We start from the raw sequence: 20,234 nt of genomic DNA on the forward strand, positions 1-20,234 counted from the left end.
CTCTTTATGGGGGAGTTTACCCCGTTCACGTTTATGGTTAGAATGACCAATTCTGTATTACTTGCCATCTTGTTAACCCCGGTTTATGCTTTCCTCCCTTCTTTCCCCTTTCCCCCCTTCCAAGTATTAAGCTTGTGAGCACCCTTGCTTCTCACAGCCCTCCTTTTTAGTGTCCCTCCCCCCGCCTTAGAGTTCCTCCCCCTATCTTACCCCTTTCCCTCCCAGTTCCCGTATTCCCTTCCGCTTAGCTTATTCCTTCCCTTTCCACTTTTCCCTTCTCACTTTTCAATGAGATGGGAGAAGTTTCACCATAGATTGAATATGTCTTAAGATTTTTCACTTAAAGCCAATTCTGAAGGCAGTAAGATACCCACTATATTCATCCCCCTCCATTCTTTCTCTCAGATATAATAGGTTTCCTATGCCTCTTCATGAGATGTACTACCCCCACTTTACCCTTTTTCTGGTACAATGTCCTTTCCACATCAATTTCTAGAACAAGGTATACATGTATTCTTTATACATCTATATAGTCAAAATATAGTTCCCAAGATTAATCTTTACCTTTTTAGATTTCTCTTGAGTTCTATATTTGTAGATCAAACTTTTTGTTAAGTTCTGGTTTTTTCATCAGAAATAGATGAAATTCGCTTACTTCGTTGAATGTCCATCTTCTTCCCTGGAAAAAGATGCTCATTCTCGCTGGGTAAGTTATTTTTGGTTGCATACCAAGTTCCTTAGCCTTTCGGAATATCATATTCCAGGCCCTTCGATCTTTTAATGTGGATGCTGCCAGATCCTGGGTGATCCTTATTGTGGCTCCTTGATACTTGAATTGGGTTTTTCTAGCCGCTTGCAATATTTTTTCTTTCATCTGAGGGTTCTGGCATTTGGCCACTATATTCCTTGGTGTTTTGATTTTAGGATCCCTTTCAGTGGGTGATCGATGAATCCTTTCAATGTTTATTTTTTCCTCTGTTCCTATGACTTCTGGGCAGTTCTCTTTGATAATTTCCTGGAAGACAGTGTCCAGGCTCTTTTTTTCATCATGTTTTTCTGGGAGTCCAATGATTCTCAGATTGTCTCTCCTGGATCTGTTTTCCAGGTCTGTTGTCTTCCCCAGAAGGTATTTCACATTTTTCTCCATTGTTTGATTTTTTTGGATTTGCTTGACTGATTCTTCTTGTCTCCTCGAGTCATTCAATTCCACTTGTTCAATTCTGATTTTCAGTGAAGTATTCTCTTCACTCACTTTTTTAAAATCTTTTTCTAATTGTCCAATTGAGTTCTTTTGTTCTGTGGAATTTTTTTCCATTTCGCCAATTTTGTTTTTTAGAGAGCTGTTTTCTGTTTCCAGTTCACTAATCCTATTTTTCAAGGATTTTACTTCTTTATCCACTCTCTCTTTAACTGACTTCTCCAGGCTCTTTTCCCATTTTTCTTCTAGCTCCCTTGTGAGAGCCTTTTTAATCACTTCTATGAGGTTCATCTGTGCTGAGGAACAGACGATCTCCTCCTTTGGGGAATCACCTGGGGACTGCCTGTTTTTAGTCTCCTCAGGATTTAGAGTCTGCTCTCTATCTGTATAGAAGCTGTCAAGGGTTAAAGTCCTCTTCAGCTTCTTGCTCATTCTGTCTATTAATCAGAGACAAACTACCAAAGAAAAACAGAAAAAACTGGAGTCTTTCTTTGGTGGGGGGGCTGGGTGTGTTATCGAGCTTCCTCTACAGACTGCAGGGAGCAGCAGTGAGGCACTAGCAGGACTGTGCTGCGCCTGCGCTCTGAGATCCCAAAGCGTGCTGAGTCACTGAGGGGGGGGAGGGGGGGAGCGGCCAGGTCCTGAGAGACTTCAGCTGTTTGCGGTTGTATTCTTCAGCCCGGTGTTTTTAGCTTCTCTGCTGGGCTGTTGACTTGCTGCAGGTTCCAAACCTGTAGCGAAGCTCTCCCCACAGAGACGGCTACGATCACTCCCCACCCCCTCTCAGCTCTGCTCCCGTGCTCTCACTGCCGCTGCCCTCAGCCTGCGCCCGATCTAAAACCGCCCCAGCCCTCCAGTAAAGACAGACCTTTCTTGGCGGATCTCAAGGATGGCTTCTCTTGGTAACTATTTGTGGGTTTTTTTCAGTCAAGCATTGATTCAGAGGCTTGTAATGAAGTGGATAGTGAGAGAAAGCACGGAGCTTATGCAACTGTGAGCCTCCTCTCCGCCATCTTCGCAGGATAAATCCTGAAAGGGATTTAGACTCTAAAAGAGTTAGATGTAAAGAGAAGTAGAGTAGGAAAGCATAATGGAGTTAGGTGAGACATCATGTGGCATGGAGGAGAGGAGTTAAGGAGAAAGACATCACAAAACAGAGTTCAGTGGCTGGCTGACCCAAAGGAAGATAGTAGCAAAGCCACTGGCCATAAATTGTTTTATAGGGAAATTTTTGCCTCAGGGTCTTGATATAACTTGGATTTCTGACTGGATTATCTTTAGAGGATGGGACCAAGGAACTAAACTGATATCAATCCAAGCCTTCTGCCTCAGGCAAACAGTTTCTCTTGGTCCAAAACAATAGACAGGGTCTCATCAACCATAGCACTCCAATTTCCTTAGGCTGCTTTAATTTTGAGTGGCAAAATAAATTGCCTCCTGAAATATTAAGTAGCAGAGCTAAAATTCGAACTTCTAGATCTTTTGATTGAAATCTAGAGATTATTTCACCATATGATGAAGATTTATAGATGACCCAGGAGTGTGAGGGACTTTGCAAATCATTCCTTAAAGCGAGTATATTCTGCTGGGGAACTCAGAGAGACTGATTTCCTTATGAATCTAAAATGGAAAAAATTTATTCATTCATTTACAGTCAGACAACAGGCTGTGCTTGGCACAATGAACAATACAAAGGATAAAATATGGTCTCTGCCTGTAGGGGGAGTGATCTTCCAGAAACTGGTCTTACTTTTGTTTGAAGACTTTTTATAAGGGAGAACCCAGTTCCTCTTGATAGATCCCATCCTACTTCTACATAATAGAAGGGGGGGAAAATGGATATTCTAGGAGTTGGGAAGTCTGCATGAAGAAACTACCTCTAAATTTCAGGTCAGTTCCTTCTTTGCAATTTGTGGTTTTAAAGAGATGGTTAAAGATTTGGAAGGTTAAGTAATCTGCCATCTAGTTAATCTTGTTAAGGAGAAAATCAAATATACATTTTTATTAAAGGTACAAGATAATGACTGAAGAGAAAACATAAAGATACATATTGGAACATGTAGGAAAAAAAAAAAATTAGTCCTAGCCTTTAAAGAAACTAGAATGTATCCAGATTAATATGATCAAGCTAATTTGCAAAGAATGAAGATTATCCTATATAGGAATATGAGGTAAATTGTGCTACTCGAGTAGGTTGTATTTGTCCATATGTGTTACCTAAATGAAAGTTGGAGGCATTGATAGATATCTTTGGAATTTTGCCATCACTTTCCAAATGTATGGAATAGAGAGAGATAAGGTGAAGAACTTACAGAAATGTATGAATTCTTTTTCTGTATTTTATTTTCATTATTTCTGTGTTTCCCCTATGACCTGTATAATATGTGCAGGCTCATATTTACTTGAGCCTTGGCCAACTTTAACCATATTTACTTAACCTGAGCTGATAACATTTATCAGTATTTGACATTTGTCGATATTTAGTCTATTAGTTTGATCACTATCTGCTTGATTAAGCCTGAAGGCCTGATTTTCTGTTTCCTAGAAATCAGGAGATTTGGGGAAACAGAAACCTTCCATTCCAATCTCTCTGGATAGCAACTACCAATTAGATGCCTCCTCTTCCCCTTCTCAATAGCTCTCTTACTTGTGATGTAATTTCTTGTATAAAAGCTATGTATCTACTATTTCTTTAGCCCTCCTACTGTGAGCTTTCTCTTTCTTATCTCCCAATGGGTTGCCTCATTCTCTGGAGATTTTTAATAAACAACTTTTCTGCCTTCTACTGAATGATATCTGAGTAGTCATTTTGGGTAAGGATCTTCTACATCCTTCACACAAGGGAGACTAATTCCTGTTGTAATACTGGAGAAACTGAGGCAAGATAAAGATTAGAGAGTTTTTATATTTTATTTGAATTTCTGAAAGGGAGAGATTGTGCTGGGCACATGTTGCCCCCAGGGCTGATATCCAAAGCATCCAGCAGCAAATGTGAGTTATCAATGACATATATATATCCAAGCTCAGGTAGCTAAACAAAGACAGGGGAGGTCGGAGTCCAAACTCTGGTAAGCAGGAATCTACAGGCAGCTTCCATCAATCCAGTTCTGATAGGGTGGGGGGTAGGACCATAAATTCTTGATGACTTAGGAGGAGTTAGGAGCCAGGAAGCCTGAACTCCCCCTTATCCTGAGTTTACACATTTATAATTTGTAACCTTAGAGTAACTAGCCCTAAGTTATATCAGTCCTAATGATCGGAGAGGAGGGAGGGAGTGTAAACCAGGAGGATTAAGGCAGAACAATTCAGGGAAACTGAGGCAGAATAATTTAGGGAAACTGAGGCAGGACAATAAAAGGGAATTGTGGCACAACACTGTCTGGAGAAGTCAGAAGAGCATGTAATGCCAGAGAAACTGAGGCAGGAGAGAGATTAGAGAGTTTTTAATATTTTATTAATGGGAGAGTAAGATTGACTGGACAGGACTCTTGTCTCAGATTATCCAGTCAGACAGAGATAAGTATACTGGGACCAAGGAATCCATATTAGTCCCAGGGCTGGAGGAGTCCAGCATACAACAGCCAGCTGCCATACTCCAGCCATGAATGGAAGAACCCCAACCTCTTAAATACCTTTTTGGAGACAAAGAAGAGAAAGGGAGGGAAAGTTTCTATCAGGAAAGGGAAGCCATAAAACTCTAAAAAAAATCAGGAAAACAGGATGTCTGAATACAAAGAAGTAAAGATATCTTGGCTTATCTTGGAATATTTAAAGGGATACAAAACAATCAGGAATCTATTCTCTTGTTTACCTTGCTAATTTATAACCTGAGGGCGAATAATCCTTAGTTTTCAGAGGGGGATTTACAACTAAAGAGATTGAGACAGAACAGTTAAGGAAACTGAGACAAGGGAAACTCGTACAGGGAAACTGAGTCAGGTCAGTTAAAGAGAACTGTGGCATAACAAGCACATGTAATTGGTCCTTCTGTTTTCCCCTTGATGAGGGGAAGCTTCTGGGGAAAATGTGGCAGTAATACTGAAGGCATGGGCCGTGGCTATGTCTAGTTTTACAAACAATGCTGGCTGTCAGACAACAATCTGTTGGTCAGTAATAACAAAGTCTCTGAGACAATAATGAGGTGGTCAGTAATAATAAAGTTTCTAAAACAATAATGAGGTGCATACCAAACCACTCTTTAACTCCGCCTCTAAGACCACTCCTCAATTCTACCTCTAAGCCATAAAATTAGCATATCAGTTACATGAAGCACCTCATCTCTCTTTTTGCTATAAATTTATCTTCTTGCTACTGGTTCTATGCTAAATTCTTTTGGAACTTAGCCTACTTCAATTGCCCTTATAACTACAAAAAACGCTGCCCCTTGACTTGGAGATGGGTTCAAGCCTGCAAATTCTTTTAAGATACCTTGCAACACCAATCTGCAAGCTCAACGTTTTGGAGTCTCTTTTTGAACCTCAATACTCTGAGAGAGGAGTATTCTCTCATAATTATGATGGTACTTTGCTACTCATCTTTAATTAGTTCCAGAAGGTATGCCAAGTGGTGAAAATGAGTACCTAATGAATTTTTCCCATGAAGATGCATCTCCAGTTTGCAGTCTAACCATCCCTCCTCACCAATTCGCAAAGGGACTGTAATGCCGGAGAAACTGAGGCAGGAGTGAGATTAGAGAGTTTTAATATTTTTATTAATGGGAGAGTAAGATTGACTGGACAGGACTCTCATCTCAGATTATCCAGTCAGACAGAGATAAGTATACTGGGACCAAGGAATCCATATTGGTCCCAGGGCTGGAGGACCCAAAGAATCCAGCGTCCAGCATATAGCTACCAGACGCCATTCTCCAGCCATGAATGAAGGAACCCCCAACTTCTTAAATACCTTTTTGGAGACAAAGAAGAGAAAGGGAGGGAAAGTTTTTATCAGGGAGGGGAAGCCATAAAACTCTAAAAAATCCAGAGACAATGAAGTAAAGATATCGTGGGTTATCTTGGAATATTTTAAGGGATATTGTAAATCCATAAAAGAGTCAGGAGATCTACTCTTTTATCTTGCTAATTTATAACCCAAGAGCGAATAATCCTTAGTTTTACTGGGTCAGAGACAGAACAGTTAAGGAAACTGAGACAGGGAAACTGAGTCAGGATAGTTAAAGAGAACTGTGGCATAACAGGACAAGTGAAGCTTCCAGCTGCAAAGTAATAAACCAGCCCACTCCAAACCAGCCCAGCTCCTTCCTTCTTGACTCAATTTACTTTCTGAGAGGAACCATAACTTTGATACTTTCCTCATACTCCATGCTATCTAAGCTTCCTTGGAGGAAAAAGGGCAGGCAGGGAGAGCAGTTGTATGTAAAAGTGTTATGGGCCAGAACTCTGAACTTGAACTAAAGGATTCTTACAAGGTACTAAGTCAGTGGAATTGATAGAGACAATAGTTATCTAACTTAGCATGGTTCAGTATGATTGATTTAATGCTACAAGGAGATGTTATGGGCCAGAACTTGAAACAAGGTACTAAGTGGAATTGAGGAGACAATGGTTAAATCTAATTTAGCATTGATTTAATCCTACAACAAATAATGGTTTCCTAGTGATATAATGATTCGTTTGTACTCAGTGTGGAACACATAAGCGGGGACTCACAACTGCATTCATTCATCCCATCTCACATCACCTTGGTGGCAGGCTCTCCTCCACTTCTCCACTGAAACCAAGACTCTGGAAGACTCTCCAGAAAGCTGCACAAACCCCAGGAAGGAGATAATAAAGGATCTGGACTATAAGAAAATTAGCCCCAAGTGAAGGAGACAAGACTTTGAAGGAGACAATAAAGGATTTGGACTTTAACAACTGGCTGTACTTGTGGTGATTACTGAATTGAAACGAAAATTGCCTCCAGAGACTCCAAGAAAACCTCAACAGAGAACATAACATTTTAGAGAGAACATTACATAGAAGTGATGAAGTTCTGGATGCGGTTGGCAAAGAAAGAATGAAATATTGATAGAACTGCTCCCAGGGCAAAGCACTGGTGGGAATCAGGTTAGACTTGTGGTCCCACCCTCTGTGGAGGTTGTGGGCAATTCCATCTTGCTGTGTCCAGTCAAGAAATCCCAATCACATCCCTGAAGTTAAATTTCCTCTATAAATCTGCTTATTGCCCATGCTATCTTTGCTATACTCCTTTGGGTCAGTCAGTCACGACACCCTAGCTGGTGATGTCTTTTTTTTTCACCTCTCTCCCACGCCATACGGTGTATCTCTCCTCTCAAAATTCACTATACCTTATGGTGTTTGCCTCCCCATTACAGGGAACTTTTTTAGGGTGCTAAATTCCTTTTTAGTATTTAATCTACCAAGTAAGAACATGCACCAAAGTCTTGGGGGTATTTCCTTTCTCCTGGCTAATTACGAGTTCCACTAGGGAACTTGTCTTTTCCATATGAATTATTAAAACCCCTTTCTTGCTAAGTATATACTCTCCCACTCATACTTACCATTCCTGGTGTGTATTGTATCCCTTAATTTTGTCTATACTTTGACTAAACCAACCTACCTTTTGCCAGAGAAAATGGCCATTTTGACTTCTTTACATTACCAAACCCCAACATTTGGTGCTTCCCCTAAAGCACATCACCTGGTGCAATGTCATTTGCTATATCAACCACATCAAAAGCAAAATCTCTAGCCTCCATCTGGCTTTAGAGTTGCCAGAAATCCTAAGTCTTCCACTGCTGCTGTTTTTGCTCCCAAAGCTTCTCCTGTCATGCTAGCCATTCCATGGACTTTCCAATACTATTCTTTTAGGAACCAAGAAACTAGATAGTACAGTCATATTGTCTTCTAGGAATTCCCCTGTGACCTGCCTCTGCCCCTCCCAACCCCCATGCACAGAACCTCAGTATTTTGGACTACATCATAGCAGTCCTGTGCATTGCTACTGCCTTCACTGGGGAGGCATTGTGGATAGTGGAAGGCAATATCAGCAGTAGTGGGAGTTGGACATTATGCCAGGATGAGTACCAAGCAATTGTCAAGTGCTAAAGCATTTTCTTTTCCTCCTTAAAATGCATGGAATACTAAATTCAAGGAGTTTTGGAGCAGATGTTGCTGGCCCATGTTGCTGATTTAGAGGCTTTCTTTCTTCCTCTCTCTTTCTCTCTTTCCATATTTTTTCTTTCTTTCCTTCTAGTATTGAAAATGAGACATGAAGCCAATAAGCAGAGCAAAAGGATTGCTGATCAAGCCAATAACAGTATCTCAAACCCACTCTCTCTTCTCTCTCCTTAAAGGTGAAAATATTTTTATTTTACCTCTGGGTTGTTTTTTTTTTTTTTTTTCAATTTTCTTCTTGAGACTCATCTTTTGAGTGTCATTCACAGAATTTTTTTTTGTTTTCTTTTATGCCTCTTTCCACATGAATATAATAGAATATTACTGAACTGTAATAAATTATTATTATAATTAATGTAGAAAAGCATGAAAAAAATTTGAACTGATACAAAGTGAATAAAGGGGTGCCAGGAAAATATTGTATACAATGTAAAATGAAAGATCAACAACCACAAAACATTCGAATTCAATAGCATTCTACTTTTTTCAGAATCAAACCTTTGTGGCAGGATTTTTATTCATCACTTGTGGATCCCTTTTCATCAAAGTTGTCACATTTGTTTCATGACAATGCATGAGCATTTTTGAGTCTGATTATTGTGCTTAGCTGTCTAACAATTTTTAAAGATGTGGTCAATGTGCATGAAATTTTCCAGAGTAAAAAGGAATCAAGAAAAACAACAGAGTTTAAAATTTTCTATTTTTTTTTTTTACTTTAAAATCTACAAACATCCCTTTGGCAAACAATGATAAATAGCATATTGGACACATTAGTATGGCTGATTTTCTGTTTTTTTTCTGCAGTATTTTTGAACAGTGGCTCCGGAGACATCGTCCATTACAAGAAGTTTACCCAGCAGCAAATGCACCCATTGGACACAACCGTGAATCCTACATGGTTCCTTTCATCCCTGTCTACACAAATGGAGAGTTTTTTGTTTTGTCCAGAGAATTGGGATATGATTATGCCTACCTAGCTGAGCCAGGTAATGTTTTGTTCTCTTCATATGTTGACAATAATGTGGTCAGTATATTTTAAGGGGGGAGAATAATAAAATCATCATCTTGAATAGTATTTTTGATATAATCCTCAATGACTACATAATCCCCAGATAATAGATGATTAATTAAAAGTTTAACCAAATTTCAGAATTCTTCAAGTAGCATCTATTTCTCTAGTGTAATAAATTATTTCAATAAAATAAAGTTATATGATGTACTATGCTAAAATAGTTTCTTCTTTCCCTCCTTCCTTCCTATGATCTCAGCTATGAACTATTAAACCATTCTCTTCACCTCAGATTCTGTACATTAAATTGAGATGAGAGTTTATTCCTTTGAAAATACTGTTAACTTGTTCATGTGTTTCTACCTTCTTACCTATAATCTTAAATTTTCCTCCCTCCTAGAGTAGGTCCACCCCAAAACTTCACATACTCAGATATAGATTAAATGCAGATTTTATCATGAAAACAAAAGCAAACTATGATAGCATTAAGCTCAAAAATTTAAGATTGAATGTCTAACTTCTCCATTCTATCTTCTCCATCTTGCCCCTTATTTGTACTGCAGGAACACATGCCTAATATTAATAGGCAAAAATTTTGAAGCATTCTTGATCTCAAAGATCAGTGTGGAGGAATTCTCACCTTACCTCACCTCTCACTCATTTGCTCAGTATTGACATAGAGATCAATCAGTCAATAAACATTTGACCCCACATGGCTCTAGAAGAGAAAGTGAAATTGGTGACTTTGCACAGCCCACTCTCAGTTAAATCCATCTAACTTGTATGCCCTGGTATCTCCTCCCTGAAATCACTCTTTTCAAGAAAAAAGGACAAACAACAACAATTTTAGTGAGTTTATTAAGGGCTCATTTTCCTGAATTCAAATCTTAGTGGTAATATGAGCCTGGACACTTACTTTAATTCTGTTTGCATCAGTTTCCTCCTCTATAAAATGAGTTGGAGAAGGAACTGGAAAACAACTCTAATATTTTTGCCAAGAAACCCCCAAATGAGATCTGATAGTCAGGCATAGCTAAAATCAAAAGCGTTTACTATATACCAAACACTGTGCTAAGAGCTGGAGATACAAAGAAAGAAAAAATATAGCCTCTGTCTTCAAGGAGCTCATAATCTAATGAGGGACATAAGAGGAAATTAAATAAGTACAAGCAAGGTATATGGTGGAGGCAGGGGGTAGATAAGAGAGAATAGACACTAAATTTAGCAGGGGGTAGGAAAAGCCTTTTGTAGAATATGGGGTTTTAGTTACGAGTGTGGGAAGGGTTCTCCCTACCCCTTTTTGTGAGTGATCTCCTTGAACTCCAGCCTAATCAAGAATTTGGAATGAGCTACCATCACTCACTGCTTTCCTGATTATAAATCTAAAGGAGATAGCTCTGTAGCAGCCTCAATTCTACATATTGAAACAGATTAGCCAAGTGTGAGGAAGAAGGTGTTTATTAGAGTTCTTATAAGAAGGGTGTGTGTCTAATTGGAACCCTCACTTATAATAAATGGAGAAATATTTAATGTTGTGGATAAGTTCACTTACCTTGGCAGTACACTTTCCAGAGATGTTCACATTGATAATAAGATTGATATATGCATTGCCAGAGCTAGCTTAGTGTTTGAGAGACTTTGAAGGAAAGTGGTATTAAAAGAGGTGATGTATTAGATTGACTACCAAGCTGAAACTATACAGAACTGATGGGTGACCACAGTGGGTGACCACTGTGAAACCTGGATAGCACCATGCCAGGAAACAGAATCTCTTCCATTTGCATTGTCTTAGAAAGATTCTGAAGATTTCCTGGCAGGATAAGATACTATATAGAATAAGATCCTTCCTCGTACTAAACTGCCAAACATTCCAACTCTACTGCAGAGAGCACAACTCCTTTGGGCTGGACACGTTGTTTGAATGCCAAATGTACACTTGCCAAAAATATTATTTTATGAAAAACTCACACATGGCAAGTACTCTCAAAGTTGTCAGAAAAAGTAATACAAAGATACTCAAGTTGTTTCTTACATACTTTAGAATTGATTGTTTAACATGGGAGACACTGGCACAGGACTGTCCACTTAATTGGAGAAGATGTCATAGTATATGAACAAAGAAGAATTGAATTAACTCAAAAGAAATTTTAAATGCACAGTTAGAGAAGCCACCTCAAAGGTTCACAAGGGCTATTTGTGGCAGAGCATTTTGAACTCATATTGGTTTGATTAGCCACAGTCAGACACACTCTAACAAAGTGATGTCATTTTGGTCCTCTTCAAGAACAAAGAGCAACAACCAGAATCACAACACGTACTCACAGGGGCCAAAAAAAGCCTTTTATGGGGTTTATTTATTTAGTCCTATTTCTGCCTTCAGGTGGTCAGAATCCTTTCCAGTTTACAATTCTTTTTTCCTTATAATGTTAGTAATATCAATTTTAAGCAAAATGTGACTGAAGCAGTTCTTCCTTTGGTTCTTTGAGCTCATGTTTTTGTTCATGCCCCAATTTTCCAATTCTTCCTTGTCCAAGAGACAACCTCCCTTATTGAATTCCCTGGCGTATCTACCCTTCCTCAAGGACTCTTGTGGAAGCAAAACAATTAAGATTTGCAAAATCCTGTTTCTTACAAAACTAAAACCAGGGGAGCCAGGAAAGGCAAGAGTCAGAGAAGAGGTATTAGATCATCCCTGGAATAGGGGACAGTAAAAAAAAAAAATTTCCTGAATATAAGAGGTGAAGTATGACCAGGAGATCAGTGTCACTGAACTCAAGAGTATATGTTGAAGAGTAAGGTATAAGAATATTGGAAAGATAGGAGGGAGCTAGGTCATGAAGGATTTTAAAGGAGATCATGTTTTATTTGATCCTAGAAGTGATAGAATGTTTGTTCAGTTTATTTACTAGGAAAGTGCCACAGTGGGGGGAAAAGGGGGAGGAAAAGAGGGAGGGAAGAAGAGAGGCAGAGACACACACAGAGAGACAGAGAGACAGAGACAGAGAGAATATCCCTAAAAGAAACAAAGAAGCAAATGCAAAGAGATAAAAAACAGATATATTAATGGACCACATGTTGGTTTCATTTACAGAAGGTTCTGAGGCCTTTATCTCTTACATGATTATCTCCCTATTTCAAACACCATTTGGGCTAGAAAAATGCAAATGGGCTCAGTTTGCTGGTCATTATCTTTGGAAAGTACTTCATTTTCAGCTACAGTGTCAATCAACAATCTGTCTCTTTATCATATGATTATTAAACAGAACAGAATCAGTGAATGAGTTAATCAGCAAACATTTGGCAGGTACCTACTATGTGCCAGGCATTGTGCTAAGCACTAGGGCTAAAGAAAGAATCCTTGCAGTTGAAGAGATCACAAAATGTCTGTGCATGCTAGAAATGGAGAGCCATGGTCAGCAGGCACTTTCATCACACAACATTGTGTCTTTCCAAAGTAGGCTCTCCAGTCTCTTCTATGTGAGAATTTCTCCACCCCATCCCATTACACATCTTTTGACACCGTAACAGTGTATGAAAGCATAGATACATCTTAGAAATATGGCTACTTTCGTGTAGTTGAGTAACACAGGATAGCTGTGCTTCAGCTCAAGAGAAATGATGTTCGTTGTAGCTAATTAGTCTTCTAGCTGTGACCTAGGTAAGTTCTGCTCAGAAAATTCGATGTATGATTAAACAGTGCTAATCTGTTTTCCCCAGAGGCCTGCAATTCAATCAGAAGACTTACCTCATTGGTACAAAAGTATCATATCTCTAAGCCAATTAATAAATCCAGATGTCTGCTAGAACTGTGTATATCCCATTTGGGATAAACAAAGATGTTTGGCTTCCCTAGATTCCCCTAGGATTTGGCACAGGGCAGGGAGTTGTGGGAACCCCCTTCTGGCAGCACAGAGGCACTTCGTAAAGGAACTTACAAACCTGGAAATCTAGACTGGCAAAAGAAGTTTATTATTGGCATTGGGCAATCAGCCTTTGCTATGCATGAATAGAAAGATTGAATTCCTTGGTGGCAAGGTCCTGACAGAGAAGTAAAGTTTCTAGCAGAGAAATCCCGACAGAGAAATATAAAGCCTTCCTAGGGAAATGGGTAAGAAAGATAAAGAGAGGGTAATGCTGAAAGAGAATATCATTTCAGTGGGCAAAGGGTTGCGGCTTATGCCAAGGAGAGAGAGGTGCCTGGCATGTTAGGTCCTCTGCAAAGACTGAGTTTCAAATTGCCTCTTTTTAGGCTAGAAGCTGGGGGCAGTTCTTGATGGGGGCTGGGTGCATCAGAACAGAAAATCTTGTAACTAAATGAGTGCCTCTGGGTTAATCTCCTCCTTAATGGGGAGCTTTATCAATAGTGAGTGTTATCAGTGGGGGTAGTGTCTGTCTCTCAGAATAACAGAATGAAGCTGTTTATCCTGTTTCCTTCAGGTGGAGTCTTTTACAGAGGCCAGAATTCAAGGAGATTTTCTCCTTGAAGGAGTTTCAGAGAGAGAGTTTTGGGGTGCCCCTTTCAGTTTCAGGCAACCCTCATCAAGGGAATTATCCAGGTGGAAAAATTTGTCCTATCAAAACAAGTCCTTGCACCAGTTCTATCACCACTTAAAAAGGACACACTAAAAGTATGATCATACAATTAAATATGTGTGACAGCCACAGATTTATCAATCAAAAGTATACCAGATTCACTTTGAAAGATAAACTCTTGATCCACTGAGGAGTGAACGAATGAAAAAAGGGATAGAAACACACACACACACACACACACACATACACACACACACAGGAGGAGTGAGAATAGCAAATCAGAAGGTTTTCTACCTTAATACACCAATTCATTGAATAAGTAGAAGGTATAATAGATTCATATTGGGAATATAAGGAAGAATCCAAGAAAATCATCTTCTCCAACCTTCTAGGATCCAAAGTAGTCATCCATATTCTATTTGATTATCCCATTGGTGTACTCACTATTTAAGAAGGCAATCCATTCCATTATTCACCATGTCATTGTTTAAATTCCTGCCTTTTCACTCATTATCCTACTCCTACTCTAGAATCCAATAGAACAACTTTATTTTCTTTCACATTCATTTCTTTACATTTATTCAACAAATATTCATTCCTATGGATTATGTGCAAATATTTGAAGAGATGTACAGGAAATAACCCATGCATAAACTAATCATATCTATCTCATATACCTGGGTTAAAAAAATTCTCATTGTCTGACACAATGAAACATACTGATAATTGCTTTATCGACATAGATGACCCTACTGTCAGAGTTATTTTTACATAATTCCTATATTCTAGTCAGTATTGAAAGCCAGGAATGTGAGAATTAGTGCCAGGAGTCTGCTTTCAACAGATTAGGACTCCTGTTAGAAGCAGCTGACCTGCTTTCTGGGGGAGTGAGGGGGGGACAGAGAGAGGATGTTGCTTAAATAGATTCACCAGCTAAAGAATTATGTACTAAGGAGATTTAACTCAAGTTCTGCCATGCCCCTCAGAGTGTTTTTCATCCTCAAAGTTGTTTCTCTGCTGTACAATTAAGTACTGCCTAAATTTCCAGGGTCAGAGTGATACATAATAGGCTCAAGGAAGTTTTAATAGTTTCTTGAATGTTTATCTCAACAACAAATCCATTAAATCTCTTTCTTTTGAGGGCAAACATATCCAGTTTGTTCAAGTAACCCAACATATTAGTTGTCTTCTTCTTGCCTGCTGCCAGCTCCTCGGGGTTCTTCTGTCCAATACAGTCCCCCTCAGTTGTTGCTCTGTCACCAACTGTAGCAAATGTATATGATCATAAGTTACAGAAGTTAAATTCATATATAAGTGACTTCAAAATTAACACCAAGGGAGCTTTTGCAAAATTCAAACTTATACTTATAGGATTTTATTTCTGGAAGACATTTGACTTTAGCAACACAAATACAGATAGACTATTCAGCTGGAAGTAGCACTTGAATTAAGATTCTCAGGAGCACTTTGAGAAAAGTTCTAAAATTAACTTTATTCACATCTGATCTTTAAACTCATTCTAAAAAAATGTTTTTTCAATACTTTCCCAGTAAAATGTAGTTTTAAGAGTTAATTATTCATCAACCAGAGCTTTCATAATTAATTACTCAATTGTGTTATAAGAAAAAATTGTAACATCTGACATTTTGGCAAATGTTTTTTCTTCTAAAAGTTTTGTTTTGTTTTTTTAATGAGGGTGCCAGTTACTTTTGACTTATAAATGACCATTTTTAATGAGGATTTAGGAAATGAAATAGTAAGTCCTATGGGAAACTTAACCTTGTTTCCATGGATGACATCTCTCATGGGCAGTTCTCAGTTTATATCAGTTTCCTCCTTCCCAAGAAAACTATTAATTGAAAGAGCCCAAGACGGTTACAATGGGATAATGGTCACTATAATTGTAATTTTTTTTTTTTTTTTTTTAGCAAAATAGACTTTGGAAAGGCCCTATTCATTCATTTTAAAAAGTATTTCTTGAATATCTTTTGAGTTTGAAGCATCATGGTAATAATGGGGAAAAAGTGCTGGATTCAAAGTCATAAAGAACAAGTTCAATTGCTATCTCTTTCCCTTATTACTTAGAAAACTATGAGCAAGTCACTTCTCTTTGACTTTCACATTCCTTGAGAGACTTGTTTTTAGATGACTTTTTGTGTTTTGCCTTTTTCAGTATCTCCAGTACTTAATCATTCCTGGCCAGTAGTAAACACATAATAAATCCTGGTTGACTGATTGATTTACTGACTGGATGACCTCGGAGATCCCATCAAAACTAAATTTATGATTCTATTACTATAGATGAACAGGATTAACAATATAAAATCCATATCCTTTAAGTGTTTGCAACATAACAATAGAGAAAAGATAATTCATAAATAATTTAAAAAACGATACACAATGTACTCAAGCATAGGAGGGAAATAAATTCATTGCAACAACCACTTATTAAGTCTTTTTTTTCTCTGTGTTGGGTACTTTGCTAGACGTTAGGGATAAAAACTTAGCTTTTTAAATGACACGTTGCATACTTGGTGTGAAGACCAGACTTCAAATCCAGTCTCAGACAGCTGACCCTTATGATCCCATGTGAGATTTTCTTTCCTTTCTAATTTTCAAAATTGTTTTTATTTTAATAGTATTTTATTTTCCCAAATACATGCAAAGATAGTTTTCAACATTCACCTTTGCAAAATCTTGTGTTTCAGATTTTTCTGCCTTTCCTTCCCTTACCCCCTCTCTAAGACAACAAGCAATCTGATATGTTAAACATGTGCAATTCTTTTAAACATATTTTCATATTCGTCATACTATATTTTTTTTAAAAATCAGATAAAAAGGGAAAATATCTTTATGCCAAAGCCAGACATTGCAAGAATGCAAGAAGAAAGTAATATTCCTGATGTAGCAAATGATCCCTCATGGGATACTCCCTTTCTACTGAGTAAAATTGTATGTTCTACTGAGGAACTAAGTTGTTTTTTATATGCTCTCCCTCTTTATTTCATATTTGAAATATTTCATATTTCACATTTGACCATTCCTGGTGTATATGTTATCCCTTCATTTTGTCTATAACCTCTTTTCCTAAATAAATGTACATTTTGCCAAAGAGAATGCCATTTGTAAATTCTTCACATGACTGAACCCCAACATTTGGTGCTTCTAAAGCATATCACCTTGGGCCATGTCATTTTCATCAGACATTTTCTTGCTGGATTCTTTGAGATAATAGTCTCATTCATCCCTGGGACCAAACATGGATCCATTTGGTCCCAGTAAATCTCTCCATTTAATAAATTATTACATATTCTCTGATCTCTATCTTGCTCAGTTTCTCCTGCATTGCAATAATAATAGAACTGTTTGGTCCTTTGACCTTTGGGAGGAGGGCCTGGGTCAGAAAACTCTGAATCTCCTGACAACCCCTCCCTACCCTTTTACTTGGCCTTGGGAAACTACTAAAATAATCCCCACCTTCAATTCACTTGGAGATCCTGGCCTTGTGAATAATCATCACTCATTATTGACTTGAAGATTACTCTCTCAATTCATTTGGACCTTGCTCCCTAGCCTTGGGCCTCTGGAGTCTAAATAAAATTAAACCTGTCTCCCCAATCTTTGCTATCTTCTTAATTAGGATCCTAACCCACTGAGAGAGAGTTGCTCAGTGTCAATAAGCTCCTCTCCCCCCCTCCTTTTTTTTTTTTGGCTAACCTCAACAACACCTATATAGTTAGAAAATGGCAGATTTAGGCTTGAACATTGTTTTCCTGGGTTGACATATAGTTGTCTTTCTATTTCCCCTTCAACTGGCACATAATAAATACTTAAATTCTGTGGGTGTGTGTTTGTTGCTCTGTCTCTCTCTGTTTCTCTCCATCTGTGTCTCTCTTGCTCTTCTCTCTGTTTATCTTTTTTTCCTGTCTCTCACCCTACCCTTATATATCACATATATAGGTAGAGATAGATATATTGATATATAGATATATCACATCTTTCCTCAGAAGCTTCCAAATAATGCTCTTGGTTTCTAATAACTCTGCAATCACTCATCTCTCCTTTCTCTACCCCTCAGAATTATAGGCCTAACTGTGGCTCTAGCTATCCTTTGCTTTTGATTTGCTTAGGTAACTTTATGGGCGGGCACTCTCAGGTATTTTAGACACACACACACACACACACACACACACAAAACAAAACAAAACAAAAACTCCAGGAAATCACCTCAGTTCTTCAAAGCCTTCCCATTGAGAAGGTCTAAAGCCTGTTTTATTGATGAAGCTTGAAACATCTTAAATATAAGGCTAAATAGAAAGTAATGGAAGTGAGGTGAAATTAAATAATAGGTTAATGAAATATAATTAACACTTCTAGAGCCCCTTAAGCTTTTTCTGTGAGAGGCAGATTGAATCCAGTGGGGAGTCGGGGGTGGGGATGGGAGTGGGAGTGGAGAAGTACTGAAGGAAACACCTGACAGAAAGTAAAATATAGATCAATTTTAAGGCATGATATTTTTCCTCTGGCAGTGAAAAGGTAAATTGAGAGAGAAGGTAACCAAGAGATTTATATAGAAGCTAGAAAGGAAACATTTTGAATAAAGGAAGTGTGCCTTTAAAAAAAAATTTAGAGCCTTCTGTTTTCCCCTATGTTCCTTGTTTAAATTTAATGAATTTTTATTTGAAATTCAGCAAAATTCATCCTTTTTTAATGAATTGAAATGTTGAATAGGATTTATTATATAGTTTTCCATTTCCCATTGCTTGCCCATTAATCCTTTGTGGCAGGTATCAACAATGCTTCTTACAATTTCTTGTCCTAACTGCCTATGAATAGGCAATCATGGAGACTGAGAATACCCAAATAGAGTTGTCAGAGATGCTAAGGTAAAGCAGGAAAAATACTAGTACTTGGAATTCTAAATGAACATGAACACATAACTAGTAAGTGTAATGTGTTGACAACTGAAGTCCATTTGATTCTTACTTTCTTCATATGCAATATAGGAATAATACTTATACTATAGGAAACATTGATCTGATAGTCCAGTTAATAAAGAATAAGCTTCCTGCTCAGGGTAAGACCAACTGAAAATTAATGTAGGGAAACAGCTTAAATGGATATTCCACAATTGAGTTTCAGGAAACAGACCTGGATCTAAAATCAATCAATGAGTCACAAAACAATCTTGATTAAATGAATAAAAGTAATTAAATTTGGTCCCAGAAAAAAAAAAAAAAGATTCACTTAGTGGGCAAAAAGAGAAAAAAGACACTGGATGGGGCAATATGGTGATGTAAGATCTTTCTGAAGACACCCAAACTTTTTTTCCATTTAGAATACTAAGAAGACCTCTTTGTTCTCAGATACTTCATTAACACAAACTGAAATCTATCAAAAGAAATATTTTATGAATAAAATTCATTAGAAAACAACTTTCTCTAAAAGGATTTACAAGATGCCTCAGTTTTCCTAGAGGCAATGTCATGTAATACAATTATTATGTTATGCCACAGTTCCCTTTTAATGTCCTGACCAGTTTCTGATATCTCGCTGGAACCTCCAAAATGCAATGCTGGAGAAACTGAGCAAGACAGAGATTAGAGAACAATTTAATAGTTTATTAAATGGAGAGATTTTCTGGGACCAAATGATCCATTGTTTGGTCCCAGGGCTGAATGAGACTATCATTTCAAGGAATCCAGCCCTGAGTATCGGGACAGCAAGATTTTTTATAGGATAACAAAAACAATGACATAATGGGGGAGGTACCTGGATGGGGATAACCTAATGGGGGGAGGCACCTACGATGACACAATGGAGGGAGGTACTGGAGAGGCTCCTGATATTCTAATGATGTCTAAAATGGATAGACCTTTATCCTGTCAAACATTAAAAAAGAATGATTACAGTCTAAAGATATAAAACCTTTGTTTCATCAAACATTAAAACAGAAAGGTTATAACCTGAGGCAGAGTAACTAAATAGGACAATTGGAGAAACTGGGTCAGGATATTAAAAGGGAATTGTGACATAACAATCAAATACTGTCCAGCCAACAGCATTGCAATTTTCAGATCTCTTATGTGATCAGATCACACTTATGTGAAACTGGAACTATGATAGAGTAAAATATAATGGGGAAGTATTTAACAAAATAAAAATACGGACACATCTCATTTCATTGTGCTTTGCTTTGTCACATTTCAAAGAGATTATATTTTTTGCAAATTGGAGATTTACGGCAATACTGAGCAAGTCTATCAACACCATTTTTCCAACAGCACATAATCACATAGTGCTTCTGGGTCACCTTTTGGTAATTCTTGCAATATTTCAAAAGGTTTCATTATTA

The 20,234-nt window shown here is 37.9% G+C and overlaps 1 protein-coding gene across 1 annotated transcript in view; it reads left to right on the forward strand.

Annotated features, from left to right (window-relative positions):
• Nucleotides 1-20,234, forward strand: part of TYR (tyrosinase) — a 173,786-nt gene that overhangs the window by 149,504 nt on the left and 4,048 nt on the right. Inside the window, exon 4 of the mRNA XM_051987301.1 lies at nt 9,142-9,323. Coding sequence (XP_051843261.1) covers nt 9,142-9,323 — 182 coding nt within the window. The remainder of the gene's footprint in view (nt 1-9,141; nt 9,324-20,234) is intronic.

Source organism: Antechinus flavipes, chromosome 3 (genome assembly GCF_016432865.1).
Source record: "Antechinus flavipes isolate AdamAnt ecotype Samford, QLD, Australia chromosome 3, AdamAnt_v2, whole genome shotgun sequence".
NCBI lineage: Eukaryota > Metazoa > Chordata > Mammalia > Dasyuromorphia > Dasyuridae > Antechinus > Antechinus flavipes.